This window comes from Larus michahellis, chromosome 22 (assembly GCF_964199755.1).
Source record: "Larus michahellis chromosome 22, bLarMic1.1, whole genome shotgun sequence".
Taxonomy (NCBI): domain Eukaryota; kingdom Metazoa; phylum Chordata; class Aves; order Charadriiformes; family Laridae; genus Larus; species Larus michahellis.
In genome coordinates this window covers 5,525,798-5,543,742 of record NC_133917.1, presented here as the reverse complement: position 1 = coordinate 5,543,742, position 17,945 = coordinate 5,525,798, and the positions used below count along the sequence as shown (strand labels likewise).

The following is a 17,945-nucleotide window of genomic DNA, read 5'->3' as shown; positions in this document are numbered from 1 at the left end:
CGCTGGAGCTGCCCCGACCGGGGCCGCGCGGGGTCCCCCGGGGGCCCGACCCCCCCAGGGTCCCCGCAGTCGTCCCCCCCCGGGGTCCCCAATGTGTCCCATCCCGGGGTCGGGGGGGTCCCACCCTGGGGTCACGGGGATCCCCCCCGGGGGTCCCTGTGCCGTGCGGCCCTGGGGGCACGGGGGGGTCCCACCCCGGGGTCCCCAAGGTGTGTCTTCCCCCCCCGAGGGTCCCCCCCAGTGCCCCCCCCGGGGTCCCCATGCTGTGTCCCCCCTCCAGGTGCCCCCCGCGGGGTCCCACCGGCGCAGGGTGGGGGGGTCCCGTGGGGTTCCCCACGCCCCCCTCCCCCTCTGCTCCCCACAGAGCCGGGGGGGTCCCCTCGGCCCCGCCGACGGTGTTGGGGGGGGGGGTCGCGGGCCGCTCCCCCCCCGGCCCCTTATCGCCGCATTCCTGCCGTGCCGGGGGGCGGCGGAGCCAGGAACAAACACGGCCCGGCCCCCCCCCGCCCCCCCCCGCTCCCGGCGGGGCCATAAACCCCACATGAAAGACCCGCGGCCGATAAGGCCCCGCCGCGCCCCCCCCCGGCCCCGAGACACCCCCGCCACCCCCCCCCCCCAGCCCCGGGGGACGCGGGACGGCACCGACCCCCACCCCCACGGGGGCAGCGGGGGGGTCCGGGCCGCCCCCGGCCGTCCCGTCCCGCTGGGGACACCGCGGTGGGGGGACACCCCCTTCCCCCCCCCCGCTCCCCCCCCGGTGTTAAGCGGGGCCCGGCCGCATTCCTGAGCCATTCCGCCATCCTCCTCCTCCCCCCGGCCCCCCCGGGGGCTGCTGCAACACGGGGGGGGGGACAAGACACAACCAAGGGGCCCGTCTCCCCGCCAAGGCCCCCCCCACACCCGGCAGGGTCCCCCCCCTCACCCGAGGGGTCCCCTCCCCACCCAAGAGGTGCTCCCCCCTCCCAAGGGGTCCCCCCCCCACCCGAGGGTCCCCCCACCCGAGGGTCCCCCCACCCGAGGCACCCCTGAGCTCCTGCTCGCAGGGTGACACGGACGGGGGGGTCCTGGGCACGGGGGGGACCCCCACCCAGACACGGTGCGCCGGGAGGGGGGGGTTACTGCACCCGTGGGTGCACCCCATCCCCCCCCACGCAGCGCCCCGCAGCCCCTCGCAGACCCCCGGGGACACCCCCCCCCTTCTCTGGGGACACGCCGGGGGGGTGGCAGCCGGCGGGGGTCGGGGGTGCCCCCCCACCCCTCAGCGGCCCACCCAAACCGGGGTGTGGGGCCCCCCCGGCTACGCGGGGGGAGACGCCGATCCCGGGGCGGGGGGTGTGTGTCAGGGTGGGCTGCAGCACCCTGGGGGGGGACCACCCCCCTGGGGGTACCGGGGTGGGGGCGGGTGGGGAGTTTATGGCCAAGTGTCTCCCGGTGCGGGGCCGTCCACCCCGGGGGGGCGAGGGGACGCGGGGGTCGCTCTCTGGGGGGCCTGGGGATGCTGCCTGCCCCCCCCCCCGGCTCCGGCTGCCGTCCGTGCCTCAGTTTCCCCAGCTGCGGGGGACGGAGCGGGGCAGGGCTCGGCCGTGGGGGGGGGCCCGCGGCTCCTCGGGGGTCGGGGCCGAGCTGGGGGGGGCGGGCGGGGGGGGTCCCGCACCCTACCGGCACCTGGCACCCCCCGGGGCCCCGCTCCCTCCCTGCCGGCTATCGCGGCGGGGGGAGGCATTTGCCTGGGCTGCAAATTCCTGGGCGATAAGAGACTGGGCGGGACGGGAGCGTCCCGGGGGCCGGGGCGGGGGGCGTCCCGGGGGGCTGGGGAGCTCCTCGGGGGGGTGCGGGGCTCCTCCGGGGGTGGGAGAGTTTGCAGCGCCCCTCCCCGGGCCATGGCCGCTTTCAGCCCCTGGGAGGAAGAGGGCGGCAAACTGGGTCCCCTTCCCGGGTGTCGCAGCTTCGGTGACCTTGAGACCCCCCCTGCAAAGTGGGGGGAGCTCAGCCGTGCCCCCCCCCCCCCCGCTGCAGTTCAACAAGGGGATGCTGGTCCAGGCGGGGGGAGCCGGGAGGCTCCTGGCCCACGGGCTCCGTGTGGGGATTCGGGGTGGCCGTGGCCGGGCAGGGACAGCCGGGGGACAGCCGAGGGACAGCCGAGGGACAGCCGGGGGACAGCCAGGGGACAGCCGGGGGACAGCAGAGGGACAGCCAGGGGACAGCCAGGGGACAGCCAGCCGGTTGCCTCTACCCCGGGGTGGGTGGGTCCATAAGGGTGGGACCGTCCAGGGATCAGCAGGAGGATGGAGGTGTATCCAGGGGGATTGGGTGGGTGGCTGGGTCTGTCCTGGGGTGGAGGGAGGGATGGAGGGAGGGATGGATGGAAGAACGGATGGATGGAGGGATGGAGGGATGGAGGGATGGATGGAGGGATGGATGGATGGAGGAATGGAGGGATGGATGGATGGAGGGATGGATGGATGGATGGATGGAGGGATGGATGGATGGATGGATGGATGGATGGATGGATGGATGGAGGGATGGAGGGATGGATGGATGGAGGAATGGATGGAGGAATGGAGGGATGGATGGATGGATGGAGGGATGGAGGGATGGATGGAGGGATGGATGGATGGATGGATGGATGGATGGATGGATGGATGGAGGGATGTCTAGAAGGGTGTGGTTAGGCCTGGCCAAGGCTGGAAGGACAGACAGATGGGTATCTGGAGGGTCCATGGATGGGTGAGTCTAGCTAGAGATGGATAGATGGAGGGATGGAGGGAGGGATGGATGGGTGGATGGAGGGATGGATGGATGGAGGGATGGAGGCATGGGCGGATGGGTGTCTAGAAGGATGGGTGCATGGCCAGTTCTGGCCAGGGATGGCCGGGTGGGTGGACAGATGGCCGAATGGACATCTAGAAGGGTGGGTGGGCGGCAAGGCCTGGCCAAGGCTGGAGACGGGTGGATGAACGGACATCTAGCAGGGTGGCTCTGGCCGGGGATGGCCAGGCGGGTGATGGGCACGTGCATCAGGTGGAGGTGGCTCCATGGGTCTGTCCTGGATCCGCGGCTGCCCTGGGGCCACCCTTCCTGCTGCACCGGAGCCGCCGAGCTCCAAATCCCTGCCTGCAGGTGCCGGGCGCCGCGTGCCGTCTCGGCCCAGCGCCCGCCGCTCCCGCGCGGGGCAAGTCCCGTCCTGACCGGCTGCCTGAGCCACCGCCGCACCTGGCAGCATCTCCCCGGTGCCAGGGCACTGCCGGAAACCTGCCCGAGCTCTGGAGAGGCAGGTGGAGAGGTGGCACGGCACGGCACGGCACGGCACGGCACGGCACGGCATGGGACAGCACGGCACAACATGGCACCACGCAGCACCACACGGCACGGCACGATGGGGACTCTGCATGGGGGGCCCGATCCTGCCCCGGGGGGGACGAGGTGCAGCTGCTCAGGGCGCAGCCGGGGTTTCAGCCAGAAACACGTCGAGTCTCTCCATTTTTGTGTTTTTTTTTTTTCCCCATTTTGAGGGATTTGTGCAGAGGGCAGGAGGTGACAGGGGGCAGGGGCTGGTGGGGCTGGGGGACACGGGCGTGGGGACACGGGCTTGGGGATGTAGGTGGTGACATGGGGCTGAGGACACGGGGGTGCAGGTTGGGGACATGGTGCTGGGGATGTGGGTTGGGGACAAAGGGGGGGGGGTGGGCTTGGGGACGCGGGTTTGGGTTGTAGGTTGGGGTAACGGGCTTGGGGACAGGGGCTGGGGACGCAGGCTTGGGGACATGGGGGGGGGACATGGGGCTGGGGACAGGGCCTGGGGGGACACAGCCTTGGGGACAGGCAGGACGGGTGGGGGCACAGACATGGAGATGGGGGCTGGGGACATGGGGACATAGATTGGGGGAGCCAGGTTGGGGAAGTGGTTGGGGACACTCCTTGGGGACACTCCGTGGGGACACTCCGTGGGGACGAGCCCTGGGGTTTCCCCCCGGGCTCAGGGTGCTGGGGGAGGGGGGGACGGGACACCAGCAGCCGGATTTTGGGGTGAGCACCCCCCTGCCCCCACAGCCCCGGGGGGGTCTCCTCGCCCCAGACACCTCCAGCCCTTCCTGCTGCCCCGTGGATCCCAGCAGCTCTGGTGGATCCCAGCAGCTCCCAGGGGATCCCAGCAGCTCCAGGGGATCCCAGCAGCTCTGGTGGATCCCAGCAGCTCCAGTGGATCCCATCAGCTCCCAGGGGATCCCAGCAGCTCTGGTGGATCCCAGCAGCTCCCGCGGATCCCAGCAGCTCCCAGGGGATCCCAGCAGCTCTGGTGGATCCCAGCAGCTCCCGTGGATCCCAGCAGCTCCCAGGGGATCCCAGCAGCTCCCGTGGATCCCAGCAGCTCCCAGGGGATCCCAGCAGCTCTGGTGGATCCCAGCAGCTCCCGTGGATCCCAGCAGCTCCCAGGGGATCCCAGCAGCTCCCATGGATCCCAGCAGCTCCCAGCGGATCCCAGCAGCTCCCATAGATCCCAGCAGCTCCGGGCCGCTCCGAAGGGGTTAAGGCGAGGCAGGTGCCGCTCCGGGGCCCTCCCATCGCTCTCCCATGGCTCTCCTCCTCCAGCCCTGGATATAAACCCGGAGCCGCTCTCCCCGCCCTGGATCCGGCCTCCCCCAACCCGTCCTGCCTGTCCTGCCACCCCCCTGCCCGCCTGCCTGCCGCCCTGCCCAGCTCCAGCCCTCTCCCAACCCTCCGCAGCCTTCTCGCCCGGCTCCCAACCTCCTGCCAACCTCCTTTCGCCTCTTCCAACCCCCTTCCAACCCCTTCCAACCTCCTGCCACCTCTTCCAACCTCCTGCCACCTCTTCCAGCCTCTTCCCAACCTCTCCCAAACTCCTGCCACCCTTCCTCAGACCTTCTCCCAACCTTCTTGCCGCCTTCTTGCCCCTCTTCCGACCTTCCTGCCCCTCTTCCAACCTTCTCGCCCACCTCGCCACCCACCTGCCCGTTCGCCATGTCCGTCACCGTCACCAGGAAGACCGTGAGAAGCAGCTCGGCCGTTCCCGGCCGCTCCTTCAGCTCCCACTCCTACACCGCCGGCCCCGGTGTGAGGATGAGTACGGCTTCAGCCTTCAGCAGCTACGGGGGGAGCCGCTATGGAGCCGGGCTGTACCGGGGCCCGGCCGTCGCCCCGGGGACGGGGGGCGGCATCACGGCCGTCAGCGTCAACCAGAGCCTGCTGACGCCCCTCAACCTGGAGATCGACCCCAGCATCCAGCGGGTGCGGAAGGAGGAGAAGGAGCAGATCAAGACGCTCAACAACAAGTTCGCCTCCTTCATCGACAAGGTGGGGCGAGGGGGGGGCTGGGACCCCCCCCGGGGACCTCCTGGTGCCTTCGGGCACATCCCGAGCCCCTTGGGGGACACTGTGACCCCTCTGAGACCTCCTGAGCCCCTCGGGGACGCTGAGACCCCCTTTGGGGACCTCCCGAGCCCCTCAGGGACCTCCTGGCCCCTTCGGGCACATCCCGAGCCCCTTGGGGACATTGTGACCCCCTTGGGGACATCCTGGCCCCTGTGGGGACATCCAGAACTCCTTGGGGACCTCCTGAGCCCTCTGGGCACATTTGGCCCCCTTGGGGATATCCTGGCCCCTTTGGGGACATCCAGATGCCCTTGGGGACACCGTGACCCCTCTGGGCACATTGGGGATGCCTTGGGGACCCCCTTGGAATGTCCCCCCCCAGGGACCCCCTGAGCCCCTTCGGGCTCCTTGGGGACTTCCCACCCCCCCTGCTGGGGACACCCCTGTCCCCTCCCCTCGCTGGGGACACAGTGGCTGGGGCAGGAGCTGGGGCGGGAGGGGGTGTCCTGTCCCCACCCCACGGGACCCCCCCAGGCCGGCCCCCAGGACCCCCCCAGACTCACCCCCCAGAGCCGGGTCGCACCCCAGGACCCCAGAATTGCACCCAAGGCCCCCCCCGGCTTGCAGCCAGGACCCCAAATTTGCCCCCAGGACTCCCAGATTTGCCCTCTGGACCCCCAGATTTTTCACCCAGGACCCCAAACTTGCCCCCTGCCACGCCCGTCACCCCCCCCCCCCCCCCGCCCCTTGCAAAGCAGCACCCAGGACCCCCCCAGCCTTGCACCCAAGACCACCCAGGACCTCCAGATTTGCACCCAGGACCCAAAATTTGCACCCCGGGACCCCAGATTTTCACCTGGAACCCCTCCCCTTGTCCCCCCCCTCACCCCCCCACCTCACCAACCCCCACCCCCCGCTGTCCCAGCCCCAGGGTGGGATTCCCAGCGCGGTGGCGGGGGGAGGGATGCTGAGACACCCCCCCCTTTCCCCCCCCCTTCCCCCAGGTGCGGTTCCTGGAGCAGCAGAACAAGATGCTGGAGACCAAGTGGAGCCTCCTGCAGAGCCAGAAGCCCCCCCGGGGCAACCTGAGCGGGCTCTTCGAAGCCTACGTGGCCAGTCTGCGCCGCCAGCTGGAGGGCCTGGGCCAGGAGCGCCTGCGGCTGGAAGCCGAACTGGGCAACATGCAGGGGCTGGTGGAGGAGTTCAAGAACAAGTCAGTCCCGGCCCCGGGGACGCCCCGGGGGTCTGAGACGGGTGGGGGGCACCCCCTGGTTGTGTCCCCTCCCAGGGCCGGGGGGAGGGGGTTGGGGACAGGGGGCTGTCACCCCTTGGTGGCGTCCCAGAGGGTCCCAGGGTGTGTGTGTGGGGTTGGGGACGGGGGATGGACCCCCCTCGATGGCGTCCCAGTGGGTCCCGGAGGCGTTTGGGGGGGGCTGGGGACACCAGGATGGGGCTGGAGTGTCCCCTCCACGGTCCTCAGGGTGGCTTTGCCCGGGGGGGCGGTTCTTCCGCTGCACGGGACATCCCAGTGGATGGGACCCCGTGTCCCCACATCCTGCTGTCCCCGTGTCCCTGCATCCCTGTTTCTCCATGTCCCTGTGGCACTGTGTCCCTATATTCCCGTGCCCCTATATCCCCATATCCCCATGTCCCCGTGTCCCTGCATCCCTGTTTCTCCATGTCCCCGTGGCACTGTGTCCCTATATTCCCGTGTCCCTATATCCCCATGTCCCCGTGTCCCTGCATCCCTGTGTCCCCATGTCCCTGTATCCCCCGTGTCCCTACATCCCCGCGTCTCCATGTCCCTGTGTCCCCATATCCCCATTTCCCCCATGTCCCCGTGTCCCCATGTCCCTGCATCGCCATGTCCCTGTGTCCCCATGTCCCTGCACCCCCGTGTCCCCGCACCCCCGGCCCCCCCCGGCCCCCTCGGCCCCAGCTCCGAGCCCTCGCCTCTTCCCCAAGGTACGAGGAGGAGATCAACCACCGCACCGAGAAGGAAAATGAGTTTGTTCTGCTCAAAAAGGTGTGTGGGGTGGGGCTGGGGGGGCTGGGCAGCGCCGGGGGAACCTGGGGGGGTGACGGGGGGTGACGGGGGGGCGATGGAGGGTGACGGGGGGTGACGGGCCGCCGGCTCTGCCCGCAGGACGTGGACGAAGCCTACATGAACAAGGTGGAGCTGGAGTCGCGCCTGGAGAGCCTGACCGACGAGATTAACTTCTTGAGGCAGCTTTACGACGAGGTACGGGGTCTCCTCCCCTGGGGGGGGGCCACACGTGCACCGAGTTGTCTGTGCTCAGCCCCAAACACCACCCCCCACCCCCCCAACCCCCCCGCCTTCCCTTGCGCGCAGGAGCTGCGGGAGCTGCAGTCTCAGGTCTCCGACACCTCCGTCGTCCTCTCCATGGACAACAGCCGCAGCCTGGACCTGGACGGGATCATCGCCGAGGTGAAGGCGCAGTACGAGGACATCGCCAACCGCAGCCGCGCCGAGGCCGAGAGCATGTACCAGATCAAGGTGAGCCGGGGGTGCTCCGGCCTCTCCCCCCCCGCCCCCCATCGTTTCTCCCCGCTCTGGGACGGAGGAAGCCCAGGCTCCTTCCTCCTCCTCCTCCTCCCCGGGCCGGCTCCCTCCCTGCCCCGCGGCGGGCGGCTGCTGCGTGGGAGAGCGCCCGGCTCCGAGCATCCCCCCCGGCGCGGGCACGTCCCGGCTCTTTTCTCCCCGATTTTGGGGTGCTGGAGGGATGAGGGGGAGGGGGAAGGGAAAGGGAAAGGGAGGGAGAGGACGCCCCGTCTCCATCCCGCCCGCTCGGGCCCCCACAGTACGAGGAGCTGAAGACGACGGCGGGGAAACACGGGGACGACCTGCGCAACACCCGCAGCGAGATCAACGAGCTCAACAGGCTCATCCAGAGGATCCAGGCGGAGATCGAGGCGCTCAAGAACCAGGTCTGGGAACGGGCCCCCCCCACCCACCCTGGGGCGAGAAAGCGGGGAGACGCTGCCCGCTCCTCCCCCGCCAGCACCGCCATGGCCCCTCCGGGCCTTTAACCCCCCCCGGACCCCCCCAGACCCCAAGGGGCAGCCCGAGATAGGGGGAGGGATCGATACCCTGGAGATGACGTTGGGGGTCACAGCCCGGGTGCAGGGGGATGCTGGGGGGGCACGGGATGGTGGGACATGGGGGGTGCCGGGGGGGGGCAAGTGATGGTGGGGGGACACGGGATGGTGGGACATGGGGGGTTCTTGGGGGGCGAGGGATGCTGGGGGGCACAGGGGTTGCTGGGGAACACAGGATGGTGGGACATGGGGGGTGCGAGGGGGGGTGAGCGATGGTGGGGGGCACAGGATGGTGGGACATAGAGGGTACTGGGGGGCAAGCAATAGTGGGGGGACACGGGATGGTGGGACATGGGGGATGCTGGGGGGGGTGAGGGATACTGGGACATGAGGGATTCTGGGGGGCGAGGGATGCCGGGGGGGGGTGGGGGATGCTGGGGGGGGGTGAGGGATTCTGAGATGTGGGAGATGCTGGGGGGCACGGGGGTACTGGGGGGTGAGGGATACTGGGACATAGGGATTTTGGGGGGTGAGGGGTGCTGGGGGGGGTGAGGGATGCTGGGGTAGGGGGGATGCTGGGGGGTGAGAGGTGTTGGGGGGCTCAGGGGATGCTGGGGGGGGCTCGGGCTATTGGGACATGAGACTCCTGGAGGTGAGGGATGCTGGGGGGCATGGGGATGCTGGGGGGGCGAAGGGTGCTGGGGGGGGCGAAAGGGTGCTGGGGGGTGAGGGACGCTGGGGCACCGGGGATGCCGGGGCACTGGGGACGCCGGGGCACGAGGGACCCCCCCAGCCCCTTCTCCACGTCACCCCCCCCCCCCCCCCGCCCCGGGGCGCGCGTTGCAGCGAGCCAGCCTGGAGACGGCCATCGCGGAGGCGGAGGAGCGCGGGGAGCTGGCGCTGAAGGACGCCAAGGGGAAGCTGGCGGAGCTGGAGGCCGCCCTGCAGAAGGCGAAGCAGGACATGGCCCGGCAGCTGCGCGAGTACCAGGAGCTGATGAACGTCAAGCTGGCCCTGGACATCGAGATCGCGACCTACAGGAAGCTGCTGGAGGGCGAGGAGAGCAGGTGGGGGCTCCCCGGGGGGGTGACTCGGGGGGACCCGCATCCCACATCCCGCACCCTGCATCCCGTGGGCATCATCCTGCACCCCGCGTCCCACGGGCATCCCACGGCATCCCATGATCGTCCAGTGTCCCACGGGCATCCTGCACCCCGTGGGCAACCCGTATCCCGCATCCCGTGAGCATCCCGCATCCCACACCCTGCATCCCGTAGGCACTCCGCGTTCCGTGGGCATCCCACGGGCATCCCGTACCCCACACCCCACACCCTGCATTCCACAGGCATCCCATCGTCATCCTGTGAGCATCCTGCATCCCATATCCCGCATCCCATGGGCATCCTGTATCCCATATCCAGCGGGCATCCCATATCCCATGGGCATCCCGCATCCCATAGGCATCCTGTGAGCATCCCGTATCCTGCATCCTGGGGGCACCCTGCCTCCCGCATCCCATGGACATTCCGTGGGCATCCTGTCAGCATCCCGCATCCCATATCCCACGTCCCTCATCCCATATCCCATGGGGATCCCGCATCCCACAGTCATCCCATATCCCACATCCCGCATCCCGTATCCCATATCCCATTGGGGTCCCGCATCCCACGGGTATCCCATATCCCATGTCCCGCATCCCATATCCCATGGGGATCCTGCATCCCACGGGCATCCTGTGGGCATCCTGTGAGCATCCTGCATCCCATATCCCGCATCCCAGGAGCATCACATATCCCGTATCCTGCATCCCGTGAGCATCCCATATCCCACACCCCGTATCCCGTTGGGGTCCCGCATCCCATGGGCATCCTGGGAGCATCCTGCGTCCCGTATCCCACATCCTACATCCCGTATCCCGCATCCCATGAGCATCCCGTATCCCGCATCCTGTATCCCATGGGGATCCAGCATCCCGCAGGCCTCCCGCAGCCCCCCCCAGGTATCCTCAGGGCTGTGGCCAGGACCGGGAGGCCCCCGCGTCCCTCTGCCCCCGCGTCCCTCTGCCACCGTGTCCCACCTGGCCTCGGGCATGTCCCTCAGCCCCCCGCATCGCAGGGTGTCCCCCCCATCACAGGGTGTGTGTCCCCCGCCATGGCAGCGTGTCCCCCCCCACCATGGCAGGGTGTGTCCCCCCCCACGGCAGGGTGTGTGTCCCCCTCCATGGCAGCATGTCCCTCCCCCATGGCAGGGTGTGTCCCCCCCCACGGCAGGGTGTGTGTCCCCCCCCATGGCAGCATGTCCCCCCCCCATGGCAGGGTGTGTCCCCCCCCACGGCAGGGTGTCCCCTCCTCCATGGCAGGGTGTCCCCTCTCCCATGGCAGGGTGTGTGTCCCCCCATGGCAGGGTGTCCCCTCCTCCATGGCAGGGTGTCCCCCCCCCATGGCAGGGTGTCCCCCCCCCATCCCAATTTCTCCTCCTGCCAGGCTGGAGTCGGGCATGCAAAACCTCAGCATCCACACCAAGACGACGGGGTACTCGGGTAAGGCGGGGGGGGGGGGGGTGGTGGTGGCAGGGACCCCCCCACACCCTGGTGCCACCCCCAGGTGCCACCAGGCTCACGGCTGGTCTCTCCCCCGCAGCAGCCGGCTTCGGGGGGGGCTTCGGGGGAGGCTTCGGGGGGGGTTTCGGCGGGGGCTTCGCCAGCTCTGGCTACGCCATGCCCCCCCCGGCCCTGGAGAGCTCGGCTGTCACCAAGTCCCGCGCCATCGTCATCAAGAAGATCGAGACCCGCGACGGCAAACTGGTGTCCGAGTCCTCCGACGTCCTGGCCAGCTGAGCCCCCCCCGCGTCCGGCCCATGGATGGATGGGACCCCTGGCACCCCCTTCCTGCCCTCCCCCCCCCCTCCCAGGGCAACCTGAGCCAGTGCCCCCCCCGGTCCCCACCGAGGGCTCCAACCCCCCCGTTGTCCCCAACCCCGCCGTCGCCATCCGTCCTGCCCCCCCGCCATGTCCCCACTGGAGCTGTGGGGTGGGAAATGGGGGGGTCTCTCCCTCCCCCTCGGGGGAGCCCTGCCGGCTCCGCTGCCGGAATAAAGCCTTTGGAATATGGAGGGGGTTTGGTAAATGCTGGTGCCCGTGGGGACGGGGGGGGGGGGCTGGGGAGGGGTCACCCCAGGCCAGGGGTGCCAGGATCCGTCCTGGGGTGCCAGGGTCTGTCCTGGCCTTCCAGGAGCCACCTGGGATTCCAGGATCCATCCCAGGGTGCCAGGGTCCATCTTGGGGTGCTGGGATCCGTCCGGAGATGCCAAGATCTGTTCTGGGTGCCAGGATCCGTCCCAAACTGCCAGGCTCCCGCTGGGCTCCCACACGCCGGGGTCTGTCCCAGGCTGCCAGGAGCCACCTGGGATTCCAGGATCCATCCCGGGGTGCCAGGATCCATCTGGGGTGCCAGGATCCATCTCAGGGTGCCAAGGTCCCTCCCAGGGTGCCAGGATCCGTCCCAGGGGGCCAGGATCCATGTGGAGTGCCAGGATCCATCCCGGGATGCCAGCACCAATCCTTGGCTGCCAGGATCAATCCCTGGGTGCCAGGAGCCACCTGGGATTCCAGGATCCATCCCGGGGTGCCAGGATCCATCTGGAGCACCAGGATCCATCTCAGGGTGCCAAGGTCCCTCCCAGGGTGCCAGGATCCGTCCCAGGGGGCCAGGATCCATGTGGAGTGCCAGGATCCATCCCGGGATGCCAGCACCAATCCTTGGCTGCCAGGATCAATCCCTGGGTGCCAGGAGCCACCTGGGATTCCAGGATCCATCCCGGGGTGTCAGGATCCATCTGGAGCGCCAGGATCCATCTCAGGGTGCCAAGGTCCCTCCCAGGGTGCCAGGATCCGTCCCAGGGGGCCAGGATCCATGTGGAGTGCCAGGATCCATCCCGGGATGCCAGCACCAATCCTTGGCTGCCAGGATCAATCCCTGGGTGCCAGGATCCACCTGGAGGGCCAGGATCCATCCCGGGGTGCCAAGATCCCTCCCAGGGTGCCAGGATCCACCCCGGGGTGCCGAGGTCCCTCCCGGGGTGCCAGGATCGGGCCCAGCCCGCACACCCGGTGCCACCCGATGCGCTGGGGGGGGGTCTTTCAGGCCCCCCAGCCCCAGCCCGGGCGGGCGCCGGTTCCGGCCCTCGTTAGCGCTGGCTGTAACGAGGCCGCGGCCCCCCCAAACCCGGCGGGCCCAACCCGGCAGGATTTTTCCCCAAACCGAGCCCCCCCCCACCCCCCCCGCGACATCCAGGGGACGGTTCCCATGGCGTCCGTCCCACGGAGCCGCCCCAGCCCCGGAGCTGCCGCCCGAGGCCCAGCCCCGCGGGATTCTCGGGTGTCTCGTACCGGGGCTGAGCCGCCGGGCGCCGCCGGGGGGGGGGAAATGGTGGGAGCCTTTGATTTTCGGCTGCCCCCGCACCCCGAGACCCGCGGGGTCGCCCCCCCGAGGCGGGGGGGGGGGGGGGCCTCCGCCAACAGCGGGGCCAGAGGGGCCCCGAGTCACCCAGGGAGGAGGGGACACCCCCCCGCCGCCTGCCCGTGTCCCCCCCCCGATCCGCAGTCGCAGGGGGGGCACGCAGCAGCCCCGTCTGGGGGTCCCAGCCCCCGCCTCGCCTTGAGATCCAGCCCCGGGAATAGCGGGGTGGGGGGGTGGTGGCGTGTGTTTAATGGGATTACCCCCCCCGACTCCCCCCCCCCCCACCCCGGAGGCGACGGGGGACGTAGCCGGGGCCACCGAAGCCGCTGGTGACAGACACGGGGCGGGGGGGACGCGGCTCGGAGCCGTCCCCGAGGTGTCCCCGCGGGGGGGGGGGGGACGGGGAAGGGGGACCCCGGTTCCGAGCCGTCCCCGAGGTGCCCCCGCCGGGGGGGGGGGACGGGGGACCCCGGGTCCGAGCCAGGCGGCGGCGAACGGGGACTTTGGCCCTGGGTTAATAATTAGCCGCCCGTCGGGGCCGGGGCCGGGTCCCGCTCCCGCAAGGACGTGGCGGCGGGGGGGGGGGATTTGGGGGCTCGGGGGGGGCTGTGGGTGGCCCGTGCGGTAGAGGCGGGGGGCTCAGCATCCCCCCAGCAGCCCCGGTGACCCCTTAGCGGTGTGTGTATGTGGGGGGTTGCGATGTGGGGCTGGGGGCGGGGGGGGGAAGGGTCTTGGGGTGCTCCCGGAGTTGGGGTGCACACACACACCCCCCCCCCCGGCCTCCCATTCCCGGTCCGGAGGTGACACCTGCCGTCTGCACCCTAATTACCGCTTGCAGTTAATTAACGTGCTCCGGGGCCTGTGGGGTCCCCTGCTCCCCCCCCCCAGCTTCCCTACCCCCCCCCACCCGCGATGCCCGATGCCCCCAGCCCTGCCAGCTTTGCCCCCCAGGGGCGGGGGGGGGCCCCCCAAGACCCCCCAGTTCTCGGTGCGGTGCGAAGGGAGGGGGGGCGGCAGCACCAGCAGCCGCCAGAGGCCCCCCGAGAGCAGCCCCGACACCCCCAGTCCCGGGGGGCTCCGAACACCGGGGGGGGGGACACACCTTGGGCCAAAGCGGGGCTGGTACTGGGCTGGGGGGGGGCACACAGAGCTGACACCCCCCCCCCCCAATAAGGGGGGATGGGAGCAGCCGCAGTGCCCGTGTTCCCCCCCTGCCCCGGGGGGGGGGATTAAAGTGGGGTCAGCGCCCTGCACCCCTTTTTCTGACACCCCCCCCCCCCAAATTCAGCACCACCCCGACCCTGCCGGGTGTGGGCTTTGGTGGGGTGTCCCCCCCCCCCGGAATGCGCCCAGCTCCCTCGGGGCTCACCCTGCTTTTGGGGGGGCTGGGAGCCGGTTTGGGGGCTCACCGGGGTGCTGGGGCGGGGGCAGGGGGGGGGGTTGGGGACTCCCCCCCGCAGGCTTCTCGCCCGGCCCCGGTGTCAGCGCCGGCCCCCCCGCGGTGTGGGGCTGGCGGGGACGCTGGGGGGCGGCAGAGGAGCGGGGATGGGGCACGGAGCCGCCGCGACCGGATCCCGGGTTGCTGGCGGGGGGGGGGTGGGGCGGGGCAGGATGCTGAGGGCCCCCCCGGGGGTGTGTGTGTGTGTGTGAGATCTCCTGCGGGGTCCCACCCCCGCCCCGACCCCCGGCTCCAAACCCCACCGAGCAATGGCGGGGCTGAGGCGGGGGGCTGGATGCGGCCGGGGGCTTCGAGGGGGGGAACAGCCCATGGACCCCCCCCCGTCGGGAGAAGCTGGGGCTCCTGCAGACGTGACCGCGCGGGGGAAACTGAGGCACGGGGCTGGCTGGAGCCGGGGGGGGAACCCGGGGGGCGTCCTTGAGCTCCCCAAGGGTGGCAGCTCGGCGCCACATGCAAGACGGGGGTGGAAGGGTGGAAGGGCCCCCCCCCCCCGAAGCAGCCCCCCATCTCGGTGCCTGCAGAACCCCCCTCCCCGCCGGGGGGGGACCCCAGAACCGGGGTGCGTGGGGGCCACGGGAGCTGGCAGGGCCGGTCCCGGCGGGCGGGGCCGGGCAGGAGCGGGCAGGTCCCGGCTGCGCTGGGACAGGCCGAGGGGGGGGCACGGGGGGGGACAGGCCGGGGACAGGCCGGGGGGGACAGGCCGGGGGGACACGTCGGGGGGGACAGGCCGGGGGGGGGCTGGGGGATGAGGGGGGGTGACGGGGGAGGGGGACAGACCGGGGACAGGCCGGGGGGGGACACGCCCGTGGGGGGGTGGATTTTGGGTTTGTCGCCGGCAGGGTGCGGTGGCACCCCGGGTTTCAGTGTCACCCCCCCCCCGCCCCGGCTGGGGCCAGGGGTGACCTCGGGGGTCCCCGACATCACCCCGAGGCTTTGTGGGACCCCCAGAGGGTCCCGGGGCGGGGGGGGGTTAAAACCACCCATCACCTCCCAAAAAAGCCGGGGTGGGGGGGAAGGTGATGCCCTGTGTGGGGAAACTGAGGCAGGGATGCAACTTGGGGACACCTCCCCCCCCAGGACCTGGTCCCCGCTGGCAGGATTTGACCCCCGAGACCACCTGGGGGTCCATCCCCGGGGAGTCGGGCCGGCTGCGGCCCCCCCCCCGCCCCGGGCTGGGGTTTGGGAGGGGGAGGCCAGGGCAGGCTGATGCCTGACTCAGCTCATCTCACGGGTGGAGCCGTGACTCACCGGGAGGGACCTGCCGGGCCCCGGCTGCTGCCCGCGGGGTTTTCGGGTGTCCCCGGGCTGCCGGGGGGGGGCCCAAGTTTTGTTGGGGGGGGGGCTGCTCTTTTGGGGTGTCCCGGGGTCTGGGGCGCGCTGGGGGGGACGACCCGGACGCTTGTGTTCCTCTGGGGCCGTGGGGGGAGAGGGGTGATGGGGTCTGGGCGTCCTGAGCCCGTGGCCGGGGGGGGGTCACGGTGGGCACTGAAGGGGACAAGGGGACCCTGGAAGGGACCCAGGTGTCGGGACGGAGCTGAGCCACCAGCCCGGGTGCTTTGTGCCCCCCCAACTGATGGGACCTGAACCCCCATTTCTGAGGGGTCCTGAGCCTCTGTGGGACCCTCCGAGCCCGGCCCCCCCCTCCATTTTTGGAAATGCACCATTTGGGGCTCCTTCACCCCCAGCCCCCCCCCCCACCGTGACCCCCACAGCCACAAGCATTTTGGGGTGGAAATGAGCAGCACCCGCCGAAGGGGCCCCCCCAAACCCGGGTGCTCGGGCGGGCGCCCCTGGGCGTGTGCCCCTCCTCGCACACGCGTGTGCAACACGCACGTCGTACGGGGTCCCTGCCCCACAGCGGGGGTGGGGGGGTGGGGGGGAGGCTCGTGTGGTCCCCCCCCCGCCGCCGGGGCCCAGGCGTGGTGTTGGGGCGCAGCGACAAGCCGGGGCTCGTCGGGGAGTTCCACGCCTGTAATTAGCGTCGGGGGCAGGATCCGCCCCACGCTCAGCTCTGCGGAGTTTCACACGCACACCCCCGCGCCCTTCCCGGGGTGCTGCCCCCCCCCCCCCACCCCGGGACCCCCGAAACCCCGCCTGCCCCCCGGCACCCCCCCCCGGCCCCATCGGCTTCATCCCCCTGTTGCAGGGGGGTGAAGCATCCCCAGACCCGGCACATTTTGGGGAGGGTGTTGCCCTTTTTTTGGGGGGAATCACCCCAGGATCAGGCGCGGGGCATCCCCCGGGTGCTGGTGAACACCCGGGCGGGGGAAGGTGGGGCGGTGGGGAGGGGCTGCCCCCTAAAAGTGGGGGTGGGTGGTTCGTCTTCCCGGCACCTCTCTGCCCTTTAGAGGGTGCTCTGCATTTACTGGCCCCGCACGGTGCACCCCAAGGACGGCGGGGGGCTGGTGTGGGATGGAGGGAGGGCAGGAGGGATGGGTGGATGGATGGACAGATGGAGGGACAGACGGACGGATGGATGGAGGGATGCAGGGACATCCCACAGGCCGCAGCCCCCTCGGTTCCCACCTCCATCACCCCCCATCTGCCTTTCCCCCCCCTCGCCCACCCTCGGGGTGACCCCAGCACTTTGTCGGGGGGTGATGCTGCAGCCAAGTGGCCCTTTGCGCCGGCGGGGGGGGGGCTCTGGGGGCCAAAATCCCCCCATCCCAATTGCTTCAACCCCTCGGGTCCAGCAGCGGGTCCCAAACCCTCCCTCCATCCTCCGCCCGGCCTGGGCTCCAATTTTGCTGAAGGGAGCGGTGCTCCCTCACCCATTTGTCCCATTTTCTTCCCCAAATCGCTCCTTTTCTGCTTGTTTCACATCAGAGACAGAGACTGTAACATCTTCATTTCTACCCCCCAGGTTATGGGTTACGAGGGATGTTTGCACGGGGGAAAGTCCTCTCCATCCTCCTGCCAGATCTGCAGGCATTCGGAGAAACTTCTCCATTTCCACGAGGCTTTGAGGCTTCAGACCCGTTTTTCCTCATCCTTTTTCCACTAAAAATGAATGTTCTGGCCCCAGGCGGCACCGTTGGGGTGGGGGAATGGGCTGGGGGAGATGCTCTGCCCTGCAAACGCTCCCCAGCCGCCCACAGATGCTTAAAGGTGCAATTCCCCATCGCAGGTGTCTCCAGCACGACCCTTTTCCCTCTGAATGTGCCCCGTTTCGGTGTCCCCGTTTGCCCTCAGCTGGGACGAAGGATGCTCGGTGCTCGGTTTCTCCCAACATGAGGAAAAAAAGGGGGGAAATTGGTGTCGGGCGGGTCTTTATTCCTATGGGATGGGGTTATACGGCACTTGTGTGGCCTGCCGAGATGCCGGGGGACATCCCCCCCCGGGGGTCCACCCTGCCCCCGCCCGGGGTAAATCCCCCCTCATGTCCCCAGGGGCGTCCCCGCTTCCCCTTCCCAGTCCAAGGCGGAGGCTCCTCCTGGCTACCTCCGGAATTACCCCCAATATTCCCTCGATGGGAGACCCCCGTCGCGGTTTCCCCCCCGCGGAGCCGGGCCGGGCCGAGCCGTCCCCGGCGCCGGGACCCGAGGTGACATCCGACGGAGGTGGCGGGGCCGCAGCGATGGGAATTGTCGCCGCGGGGAGCGGCGCCGGCGGGGGCCGGGGGAGAAGGGGCCGCCCGGGAG

At 70.4% G+C, this 17,945-nt stretch overlaps 1 protein-coding gene across 2 annotated transcripts; it reads left to right on the top strand.

The window, feature by feature from the left end:
* The first annotated feature begins 4,839 nt into the window (after window positions 1-4,839).
* On the top strand, window positions 4,840-11,499 carry KRT8 (keratin 8). 2 transcript variants are annotated; one of them, XM_074564965.1, is made up of 9 exons: window positions 4,840-5,310; window positions 6,333-6,541; window positions 7,294-7,354; window positions 7,475-7,570; window positions 7,682-7,846; window positions 8,152-8,277; window positions 9,235-9,455; window positions 10,872-10,927; window positions 11,028-11,499. In XM_074564965.1, exons 1-9 carry the CDS (start codon window positions 4,978-4,980, stop codon window positions 11,222-11,224), a joined length of 1,464 nt encoding a protein of 487 aa, XP_074421066.1. In that variant the 5' UTR covers window positions 4,840-4,977; the 3' UTR covers window positions 11,225-11,499. The 2 variants fall into 2 exon arrangements, with proteins under 2 accessions (XP_074421066.1, XP_074421067.1); XM_074564966.1 differs by having other exon boundaries at window positions 11,031-11,374.
* The last annotated feature ends 6,446 nt before the right edge of the window (window positions 11,500-17,945 follow it).

Coding starts and splice junctions, on each gene's coding strand:
- KRT8 (XM_074564965.1), top strand. CDS start 4,978: ATGTCCGTCACCGTCACCAGGAAGACCGTGAGAAGCAGCTCGGCCGTT. Junction 8,278..9,234: donor TCGAGGCGCTCAAGAACCAG/GTCTGGGAACGG, acceptor CGCGCGTTGCAG/CGAGCCAGCCTGGAGACGGC. Junction 9,456..10,871: donor CTGGAGGGCGAGGAGAGCAG/GTGGGGGCTCCC, acceptor TCCTCCTGCCAG/GCTGGAGTCGGGCATGCAAA.